Source organism: Oncorhynchus tshawytscha, linkage group LG04 (genome assembly GCF_018296145.1).
Source record: "Oncorhynchus tshawytscha isolate Ot180627B linkage group LG04, Otsh_v2.0, whole genome shotgun sequence".
Lineage (NCBI taxonomy): Eukaryota > Metazoa > Chordata > Actinopteri > Salmoniformes > Salmonidae > Oncorhynchus > Oncorhynchus tshawytscha.
Window position 1 is genome coordinate 73,807,429 of NC_056432.1, and position 12,061 is coordinate 73,819,489.

The 12,061-nt window shown below is 40.9% G+C and overlaps 1 protein-coding gene across 2 annotated transcripts in view; it reads left to right on the top strand.

Annotated features, from left to right (window-relative positions):
• Positions 1–12,061, top strand: part of LOC112249364 (solute carrier family 12 member 4-like) — a 55,250-nt gene that overhangs the window by 16,749 nt on the left and 26,440 nt on the right. Inside the window, exons 1-6 of one of the 2 annotated variants that reach the window (XM_042321213.1) lie at positions 2,850–2,916; positions 4,092–4,186; positions 4,707–4,838; positions 5,422–5,568; positions 7,648–7,702; positions 7,903–8,033. In XM_042321213.1, the coding sequence (XP_042177147.1) occupies positions 2,865–2,916; positions 4,092–4,186; positions 4,707–4,838; positions 5,422–5,568; positions 7,648–7,702; positions 7,903–8,033 (612 nt within the window). In that variant the 5' untranslated portion in view covers positions 2,850–2,864. Of the gene's footprint in view, positions 1–2,849; positions 2,917–4,091; positions 4,187–4,706; positions 4,839–5,421; positions 5,569–7,647; positions 7,703–7,902; positions 8,034–12,061 lie in introns of those variants that run through there. The other variant, XM_042321212.1, reaches the window with a different exon arrangement.

Here is a 12,061-nt window from a genome sequence, read left to right on the forward strand (position 1 = left end):
GCCAGTAATGTGCTGACTTGTCTAATAGTAACAAGGCATTCAGACAGAGGTGACTGTTCAGTACAGCAGGAGGAGGCGGGGAGCTCGGCAGGGTTGGCAGTCTGTCTCACTTTGTTGGCAGTCGTTTGATCTTGTGGCTCAGAGGCATTTTTGTGGAGGCACCGTTTGTTCGTTGACTTGTTGGGACCTGTCATTGTAAATCCCTGTGTGCTGTTCTTTTCAGCGGAACTCAGGGCTCTCTGTGAGTCGTTCATAACAGTTCTGTTCATCTTTAATCTGTTTTAATTAGACATCAAACGTCAGGTCAGGAGAACCCCCTCCGGACCATTCAACTTTACAAATGGCACCCCGTCCCCATACCCTCCATCCTTTTAATAAGACCGACATGAGGAGGGTGTTGTGGTAGAGAGACCGACATTTGGAAACATATAAGCGAACAGTACAGACAGAGATAAAGGATTACATGTTGTTTTACAAGTTCAGCATCCTTCGGTCATTATTTAGAACTGACACTATGATGGCATGCACATTGCAATGTAAACACAAACACAGTGACATCCTTCCTGTATTACAATGTTCTCATATGGCACTAGCAGCAAACTGACACTAGAGGACAGTATTTGAATTGATTTGATCTTGTCTCTTTCCCTGCCCCTTTTCAATGACATCATACTAGTGAGTTAGTTTTAGGTCTTTACAGAAATGGTACGAGGAGTTGACTCCGTCATCATTAGTGATTATTAAGTGGGACATATTTTCTAAATGTTTCACAGCATATCATTTTGAGTTGCCATTATGCGTTGTTAGCATCCAATGACAAGCCCATCATGGCCCATAGTACAGTTTTTAACAATCACTTTGGCACTAATTTCAGAACCTTGTCGTCCTTTTTCAAAACTCTAGACACAAAACTCAAAATGGTCATCACTTGTAAAACAGGCTGTCCAATGTTCAAAACATAGCATTGTGCATTCATATCTTTAAAGAAACCTTGCACTTGCAGAATCATTGGTTCAAATAGCTCATGTATCATGAAATACCATAGGGACATTCATTTAGATCACGCACACACAAGATACCGGTAGTTTCACTGTGTAGTTGTTCATACAATCATGAAATATTGTAGTACAAAATATGTGATACATGTTTCATCATGCTAGGCCTGACACTGGTCTGCCGTGATGTCATTGCATGCGTCATCCATGGCCTGGAGAAGGGTGGCTTGTTCGTGAGGGCGCCTATCATATACCTTCCACCTCCATGTGGAGAAAATTCCTCAATCGGGTTAAGGAAAGGAGAGTATGGGGGTAAGCACAGGGTGGCAAATTGTGGATGGGCCTGAAACCATGCTTGCACCATTTGAGCATGGTGGAACCTGACATTATCCCACACAATGACATAGGTCATGCTATCAGCTCTACAGACCTGATTTAGCTCATCAAAGACGGTTACATTCGAACAGCGAATCATGTGGCTGCCTGCAACTCAATATATAGAGTATATAGAGTAGAGAACCTTAGATGTTGTTCGGCCAAACATTAAAACGGGCAAGATGCGTAATCTAAGCAACTTTGACCATGGTATGATTGTTTATGCCACACATGGTGATTCCAGCATCTCAGAAACAGCTGCCCTCCTGGGATTTTTATGCACTACAGTCTCTAGAGTTTACAGAGAATGGTGCGATAAACAAAACACATTCAGTGAGCGACAGTTCTGTGGGCAAAACCACCTTGTTAATGAGAGAGGTCAGAGGAGAATGTCCAGACTCATTCAAGCTAACAGAAAGGCCACAAACGCTCAAATAACAGCTGTTTAAAACAGTGGTGTGCAGAAGGGCATCTCTTAACATACAACACCATGAATAATTCAGGCTGTTGTGGAGGAAAAAGTACCAGAAAGGTGTACCTAATAAAGTGGCCGGTGAGTGTACAGTAATGTCAAATCTGAAAACGTGGTCTGGAAAAGTGGTACATGGGACCATAGAAACAGTGTCTGATAAAGAATGATGATGAAATATTACATCCATAGATAATGTAGTCCAATTTGTTCATATTCCACGGTAATTGGTGTCAATGGATCTCGTTATCCTGAAACTTTCATGATCTAAACATGGAATATTGTTCGTCAGTTTCCATAAAACTACGCATTAAGAGTAATGCAACAGTCACTTATCATTTTGAGCAGTTGTATCAATTGATAGTTAGATCATTGTAATGAAATGAATAGACAGTCATGTGAATTGCATTTTGAAATGGTAAAACTTTGATGTTAAATTGTGTCATTTTGAACAGGTGATTTAAGTTCAATGAACAAATGATCTTAGCTTTATGTGTATTGTATCCAAGCAATTGGAAAAAGTGTTAGTTTTGAAAAATTTGCATTTTGATCATTGGTTGTGAGTTTTGTGTCTAGAGTTTTGAAAGATGACATCAAGGTTCTGAAATTAGTGCCAAAGTGATTGTAAAAAACTGTAATATCAATGTGCTGTACGTAGTTGTGAAATACTTTTAGATCTTCATATGCTTACTGTGTGTTTGCTCTGGCCTCTGCTCTACAACCCACAGTGTATATGTATTTGTGCCTGAGTGCCTGCTTGTGTGTACTCGCTCCTGTGTGTGCACTCCCCTCCGGTGTGTGTGTGTGTGTGTGTGTGTGTGTGTGTGTGTGTGTGTGTGTGTGTGTGTGTGTGTGTGTGTGTGTGTGTGTGTGTGTGTGTGTATGCAGCCTCACACTGTGTGTTCTGGCCCAAGCCCCTCAGTGAGTGACAGTTTGCCCTGTGTGACAGTGTGTTCTGAATGGCACCTGACTATGTCCCGAGCCAGAGATCACAGTACACTGCTCTTTGCACACACTGTGGCAGCATGGTCACCCTCAGCAGCACTGAGGTACTGAACACTGTGGTGCCGGAGACAGGTAAGTAGAGAAGCTTGGCACCACTGAACCAGCATGGGTCTAGTTTTAGAATAGATGCCGGAGAGAAGTTAGCATTTTGTGTCTCGTGTTCAGCCCTACTTATAGGGTACGGCAGTTGGGTAAATGTCTATGGCTCAGGATGTTAGTATTGTAACCGGTTGGATTTGTGCTGCAAGCAAATAATGTTTGAAGAGACTCGACCATTTGTCATGTTCTCGGATGATCCAAAGGTCAGGATCCTAATTTCTAGAAATAGATTGGTTTGTGTGTCGCGTATTATCATATTCACACAGATGCTGTGTGCACTGCCAGTAGCCCCAGGCTCATATCCTGCCTCAGCTTGATGTATCAAGGGAAACAGAGAACAGAGTTTAAACCAGAGAGAAATTACTAAGCAACTTGTCGTCTCTGCTCTATTTAACATTGACTGATTTTAGTTTTGGCCTGGATGATGTTTGGATATGAATGTATCTTTGGGTGAATGCTTTGCTTACTGGTGATGCAAGAGAAGTCGCTCAATTGCTCAATCTTGTTTAATGACATCACAATCTTGATCAGCAATGATGGGTTGAAACATTTTGCAATAGAGGGTTTGAGTGAATTCCTTCCTATTTTCTCTGTGCCTGATATTCTAAAGACATTAAAAGCAGTATAATAGTGTAGGACGCAGGTCTCTGGTTGCAGTATACCTCACATAGCAGCTGCCGGGGTTGATGACTTTGAACGTGGGAGTGGGAGTGGGAGACTGAGACAGACAGTGATGTCATACTGTAGGTTGTAGGCAGACTGTGGGAACTAACTTGGAGATTCGTCACAGTTAGCACCATAGACCGTATATACTGTGGTTGACAGGGTTGCATCGTTGCAGGGTTTTTATGGCTATTGTACTGTAGTTATTATTAGTCGTCCCTTTTCCTGTAACCTCTAACTTTGTCTCAGATGTCATTTTTGGTGTTTTATATTGCAACATGTTGGTTGAGATTAAAACAAACAGACTGCTGTTTTACAATAGAGCACCAGCATGCATGAATGGGAACTGATCACAAACTGACTCTCATTATCACATTTCATACTTTATAATGACCCCTGTTTATCTTACCAAGGTACTGGTTGAACATGTTATCCGTGTCTACTTTATAAATGTTTTATTTCTCTTCTTCTATCTCTTTTTTCAGGCCATGGAAATCACAAGGAGGATAGTCCTTTCCTCAGCAGTGCAGATGCTGAAAGGAAGACTGATTTCTATGACAGGAACCTGGCCTTGTTTGAGGTCTGTCTTTAAAGTAACAGTCCAGTGTTTCCAGATTCCTAGGAAATATGACCTATAATTAATTACAATTTGAGTGAAAAGTTTTCCTTCCAAAAATATTGTAATTAAATATGTTAACTGCTTTTTTTGTGTTGGAATGTTGGTGGGTGTTTGTTCTCCAAATTATGATTTGGCTTTACAGATAGGAGTATAGGATGAGTCAACAACATTATTTGGGTGTGAGTTAACAGAATATGGACTTTTAAAAGTGAGAAGTTCACTGGACAGTTATTTTAAGTGGCTCACAGTGACTCTGATACTAATACATGACATGATTATACACAACATCAATATTTGCTCATCTCAACTGCCAAGATTGATCGATCACTAGATAGACCATCACTCCTACTTTAACCTATACAAATTCAGTTCCTTACACTGCACTATAATACCATTTTACTGTAGGCTATTACACCCCACAGACACATCAGGTACCCATCCAGCTCTAACTGTTCCCTGTTCTGCTGTCCCTGTCCTGCAGGAGGAGTTGGACATCCGTCCCAAGGTGTCGTCCCTCCTCAGCCGGCTGGTCAACTACACCAACATTACCCAGGGGGCCAGGGAGCACGAGGAGGCCGAGAACACAGAGACGTCACGCAGGAAGGCCCCAAAGGTCAGAAGTCACAAACACAACCTCTCTTTCTCTTCTTTTGAGATTTAAACAGGCTTTAGTCTCTCTCTCCCTACCCCTCTGTCTCTACACATGTTTGGATCTGAGCTTGCATGCGTGTGCTTTGGGTTGTGTTGGAGCCTGTTTGTTACAGGCTCTGCCCTGTGGGCCCCCTGGTTGATCAATATCTTACCTGATCAATAATTCTGATCAATTAGCTATTTCCTGTGGGTCTATCTGTGCTACATACATATTCAGAAACACACATAAAAACATAGACATTGAAACACACTACTCACACAAATATGGAAAACTACAGTAGTACAGTCATAGTTATCTTGACAACCAAATCACTCACATCTGTTTCCTGTATTCTTTCTGTCACTATGTATGTTTGGTTCTTTTTTTAAATGTTGTTTTCCTCTCTCTCTCTCTCTCTCTCTCTCTCTCTCTCTCTCTCTCTCTCTCTCTCTCTCTCTCTCTCTCTCCCCTCTCTCTCTCTCTCTCTCACTCTCTCTCACTCTCACTCTCTCACTCTCTCTCTCTCTCTCACTCACTTCATCTCCCTCTCTCTCTCTCTCTGCAGTCTCCCAACATGGGTACCCTGATGGGAGTCTACCTGCCCTGTCTACAGAACATCTTTGGTGTCATCCTGTTCCTTCGTCTAACGTGGATCGTGGGCACAGCTGGCATCGTCCAGTCATTCCTCATCGTCCTCATGTGCTGCTCATGTGTTAGTACACACACACACACAGTGCTGTGAAAAAGTATTTGTCTCCTTCCTGATTTCTTTTTTTTTTGCACATTTGTCACACTTAAATGTTTCAGATAATCAAACAAATTTAAATATTACACAAAGATAACCCAAGTAAACACAAAATGCAGTTTTTAATTGATGATTTTATTTATTAAGGGAAAAAAGCTATTCGAACCTTCGCGGACTTATGTGGAAAGTAATTGCCCCCTAAACCTAATAACTGGTTGTGCCACCCTCAGCAGCAACAACTACAATCAGGCGTTTGTGATAACTGGCCATGAGTCTTTCACATCGCTGTGGAGGAATGTTGGCCCACTCTTCTTTGCAGAATTGTTTTAATTCAGCCACATTGGAGGGTTTTCGAGCATGAACTGCCTTTTTAAGGTCACGCCACAGCACCTCAATTGGATTCAAGTTCGGACTTTGACTAGGCCACTCCAAAACCTTTATCTTGTTTTTTTTAAGCCATTCAGAGGTGGACTTGCTGGTGTGTTTTGGATCATTGTCCTGCTGCAGAACCCAAGTGCGCTTCAGCTTGAGGTCACGAACTGATGGCCGGACATTCTCCTTCAGGATTTTTTGCTAGAGAGCCGAATTCATGGTTCCATCAATCACAGCAAGTCATCCAGGTCCTGAAGCAGCAAAGCAGCCCCAGACCATCAATTGACTTCAAGTTCGGAAATGCTGTAACGATGCGCTGGTGTGTTTTGGACACCTTCCAAACAGTTCACATTGTCTTGTCAGTCCACAGAATATTTTCCCAAAAGTCTTGGGGATCATTAAGATGTTTTTTGCCAAAAGTGAGATGAGCCTTTATGTTCTTTTTGGTCAGCAGTGGTTTTCGCCTTGGAACTCTGCCATGGATGCCATTTTTGCCCAGTCTCTTTCTTATGGTTGAGTCATGAACACTGAACTTAACTGAGGCAAGTGAGGCCTGCAGTTCTTTAGATGTTGTTGTAGGTTCTTTTGTGACCTCTTGGATGAGTCGTCGCTGCACTCTTGGGGTAATTTTGGTAGGCCGGCCACTCCTGGGAAGGTTCACCACTGTTCCAAATTTTCTCCATTTGTGGATAATGGCTCTCACCGTGGTTTGCCGGAGTCCCAAAGCTTTAGAAATGGCTTTGTAACCCTTTCCAGACTGATAGATGTTAATTACTTTGTTTCTCATCTGTTCCTGAATTTCATTGGATCACGGCATGATGTCTTGCTTTTTGAGATCTTTTGGCCTGCTTCACTTTGTCAGACAGGTTCTATTTAAGTGATTTCTTGATTCAACAGGTCTGGCAGTAATCAGGCCTGGGTGTGGCTAGTGAAATTGAACTCAGCTTTCTAAAAAAATGTAATTAACCACAGTAAATTCATGATTTAACCAGGGAGGCAATTACTCTGTCACATAGGGCCACGAAGGTTCAGATAATTTTATTTATTAAGAGAAAAAGCTATCACTTAAACTGAATTTTGTGTTTACTTGGGTTATCTTTGTGTAATATTAAAAATTGCTTGATGATCTGAAACATTTATGTATGACAAATGTGCAAAAAAATAAGAACTCAGGAAGGGGGCAAATACTTTTTCACAGCACTGTACAAACATTGCATTGTGGATGCACACACAGGCACACTCACATGCATGCATATACACACACACACACACACACACACACACACACACACACACACACACTGTCTGGCAATGTTAGAAGACCATTGACACACTGTTCTTGTCCACTTGCCAAACCCCTGTTAAAACTGGATCCCCGGCCAGCCAGTTAACATTACCAAGCTGAATAGAACCCACAGCAGTTTCCACATCCTGCTGTTTACTCCAAAGGACATGTAATATATTTGTGGTTTATGTCTCAACCTTTCCAATATGATTAATGAATTCTGTTCAGTTGTCCAATGACAAGTGGTGCCTCTATTGCTAAGTGTGTTTATTATGTGGATAAAGAGCAGAGTGTATTGGTTGATGGGCACAACATAAAACATCCAGAACTCTCTCATAAATACTGACTGGCCTTATTTGATGGTGTTCATATTCTCTCCTGTTTGACAGACAATGCTCACTGCCATATCCATGAGTGCCATAGCTACAAATGGTGTTGTCCCAGGTGAGGGTACAGTACAAGCTTTGAAGACTGAGAATCCAAACTTACATTTTACACTTAGAACACTTTAGTTGTAACAGTTACATAAACATGACAATAACAAGATAACGTCATTTTTTATGACATGACTAACAAATGATCACACCGTCAGTCTATTCTGACCAGTTTCATCCATGTTAACTCTGTGCTGCTCTCTGTTGTAGCTGGAGGGGCATACTTCATGATCTCTCGTTCCCTGGGTGCTGAGTTTGGGGGGGCTGTAGGAATCTGTTTCTACCTGGGAACAACCTTCGCTGCTGCCATGTATATACTGGGAGCTATAGAGATCTTCCTGGTGAGTTATCATCTGCTCCCAAATGGCACCCTATTCCCTATTTAGTGCACTACTTTTGATCAGGACCTAAAGTAGTGCAATATGTAAAGAATATGGTGCAATTTGTGATGCAACCAATATACCGCAGTAAAATAGGTCAATGTACTCAATCATTTTGAGATGGAGTAACTTACATGTAAAAATGGGATCCAAGGGGCGGAGCTAGCATGTTGGAGTGAACGGTTGTGTGTGAGAGGCTCCTGCAACTTTTTTTGCGAAATTATCTCATTTAACCTACTTTATGGCACTTTTTACAACAAACATTTCTGTCTAATACAAGATTGTAACTTTCTATGTGAAAATGCCGAGTAATAAGCGACCAAAGGACAATAAATCCCCAGCGGAGGCCTACTCCCCACTAAACAACAAGACAGACATGGCGGAAGGCACAGGCAACAACGTGACACTTACAGAACTTACCCGGGCTTTGGGGGAGCTACGTGTTACTATAGCTGAGGATCTTAAGGCTACTATTGCTGTTCTGGACACCAAAATCGAGAGCATCATTCGAACGGTCGCTTCGCATGGCCAGAGTATTGTGGACCTTGAGAAAGCTTCTGAATTCAACGATGGTAGGATCGACGAGTTAGAGAAGCTTTGCACGTCATTGCAGGATAGTGTGCAGAGGCTTTCTGTGAAAGTGGTCGACCTGGAGGGCCGATCCAGACGTAATAACCTTTGTGTTGTTGGTCTGGCAGAGGGGGTGGAGGCGGGCTCTCGCACCTACGACTTCTTCGCCAAGCTATTGAAGGATGCAAGGGGCAACCGAATGAGGGGCAACCTGTCAAATAAAGGGCACCCATTCCGTGTCTATGAGGATTGTGGCAAAGCACCGCACCGGCTACAGAGATGTAATGGCCAAACTCTACAAACTCCATCTTCGCCCAGCCTTGCTCTTCCCTGCAAGACTAAGAATTACCCCGCCTTCCGGTGAGAAGATTTGGCTCTCCTCGGTTTTGGACACAGAGAAGTTTATCCGGGGATATACACCAATCCCCCGTACAGGTTAGAGTGCCTTGTCATTGTGTGTTAGGGTCTGCTCATGGACTCGAATCCATACTATACCATAACGGGTGAAACCTTATTAAATGGGCTCAGCAAGGGCTACCGAACATGTAAGACGCTGAGCCGACCAATGGATGGCGGTCAGAGCTCTCATTTAACGTTAAGTTCACTTTCATCCCGGCTGTGTTCAGAGCGATGCGTATCTGGGAGGCCTTCCAGGTTTGATCATTGACACTTTCGGATGGATATACTTATATTCCCCCATTTTTGTTTTGTTTCGTTGTTTATTTTTCAATCCTTACATTATTCTTATTACCATACCATTTATTTATTGCTTGCAGGGGGCTGGGGGTGATGGTTGGGAAGGGGCAGACACCTGGTTAGCAGGTTGATGTTTTGTGCCGTTCTGCCTTTGTCTGGCCGTGGGCCGCTCTCCCGACTAGAGTCCCACCAGCCCTCTGTAGTGCTTGTGTCTCTGTAGGTGTGCGTACATATAATTATTATTTGTACTTTATTATTATTTTCTCTTAGCATTTTAGTATTATGTATGTGTATATTTTAAATCAGTGTATATTGTTATTCTGGGGTATGAATGTTTGTATGTGTGTATGTGTATATGTGCATATGGATGTATGTACGTATGTGTGTATGTGTATATGTGCATATGGATGTATGTTTGTATGTGTGTATGTGTATATGTGCATATGGATGTATGTTTGTATGTGTTTATGTGCATATGGATGTATGTTTGTATGTGTGTATGTGTTTATGTGCATATGGATGTATGTACGTATGTGTGTATGTGTTTATGTGCATATGGATGTATGTTTGTATGTGTGTATGTGTTTATGTGTATGGATGTGCATATGGATGTGTTTATGTTTGGATGTATGTACGTATATGTGTATATGTGCATATGGATGTATGTTTGTATGTGTATGTGCATATGGATGTATGTTTGTATGTGCATATGGATGTATGTACGTATGTGTGTATGTGTTTATGTGCATATGGATGTATGTTTGTATGTGTGTATGTGTATATGTGCATATGGATGTATGTTATGTGTGTATGTGTATATGTGCATATGGATGTATGTACGTATGTGTGTATGTGTATATGTGCATATGGATGTATGTACGTATGTGTGTATGTGTATATGTGCATATGGATGTATGTTTGTATGTGTGTATGTGTATATGTGCATATGGATGTATGTACGTATGTGTGTATGTGTTTATGTGCATATGGATGTATGTTTGTATGTGTGTATGTGTATATGGATGTATGTGTGTATGTGTATATGTGCATATGGATGTATGTACGTATGTGTGTATGTGTATATGTGCATATGGATGTATGTACGTATGTGTGTATGTGTATATGTGCATATGGATGTATGTTTGTATGTGTGTATGTGTATATGTGCATATGGATGTATGTTTGTATGTGTGTATGTGTATATGTGCATATGGATGTATGTACGTATGTGTGTATGTGTTTATGTGCATATGGATGTATGTTTGTATGTGTGTATGTGTATATGTGCATATGGATGTATGTACGTATGTGTGTATGTGTTTATGTGCATATGGATGTATGGACGTATGTGTGTATATACATATATTTTTTTTAAATATATATTTTTATATATGCATTTATTTTGTGTGGGTGTGTATGTATGTGTATATGTACAGTGGGGAGAACAAGTATTTGATACACTGCCGATTTTGCAGGTTTTCCTACTTACAAAGCATGTAGAGGTCTATCATTTTTATCATAGGTACACTTCAACTGTGAGAGGCGGAATCTAAAACAAAAATCCAGAAAATCACATTGTATGATTTTTATGTAAATAATTTGCATTTTATCGCATGACATAAGTATTTGATTCCGGCTGTGTTCAGAGCGATGCGTATTTGGGAGGCCTTCCAGGTTTGATCATTGACACTTTCGGATGGATATACTTATATTCCCCCATTTTTTTTTGTTTCGTTATTTTTTTTTCAACCCTTACATTATTCTTATTACCATACCAGTTATTTATTGCTTGCAGGGGACTGGGGGTGATGGTTGGTAGGAAAGTAGGAAAACCTGCAAAATTGGCAGTGTATCAAATACTTGTTCTCCCCACTGTATGTGTGTGTGTAAATGTGTATATATGTGTGTGTGTGTATATGTGTATATATATATGTGTGTGTATGTGTGTGTGTATGTATATGTATGTATGTATATATGTATATATATATATATATATATATATATATATATATATATATATATGTATATATAAATAAAATAAAATATTTTTATTTTTTTAATCTTAAAAAGGAAAAAAATGTATATGTATGTTTTTGATTGGGGGAACGTTTAATTTAGCAAAATCCTTGTTCCGATCTCCTGACCCACAATATGTAAAGGTACTGCTGTCTATGTCAGTTGCGGATGGTTTATGTTTAGACCGGCATTGCTTAGCAATATAATCTTGTGATGCTATATCTTGCTTATATCAGGGATTGACCCAGGATGACGCTTAAGTGCGCAATATGTTTAAATTGCAACTTATTATGTTTAGGTTTATTAGATGCTAATTGAACACTTTATTCGCGGGAGCCTCCTCAGTTCATATGTTAGTAGAAGTTCTAGGATAGTGAGAGGTGAACGTATAGTTGGGGTTTTACCTCTTGTTCGAGGTCGCACCATGCTTTTTTGGCATCGGCCAGACAATGTGTTTTTTATTATTTTATTTTTTTATCTCCTATTTGTGCATGCCTGTTAAATGTGTGTTGAATGGGGGGGTAAGTGTTGGGAAAATTAGGGGAACAGGGTGGGAAGTAAAGGTGCTTGCAGGGGGGAGGGGGGGTTGGATATTGCTCGAGTGTAGGTGCTACATATCGTGATCGTGATGGTTTGGTGCGCTTTCTTACCTTTTTATCGAGTGACATGTTATGCAGGCCACCATAGGAACTACAAATGAGAGGAGG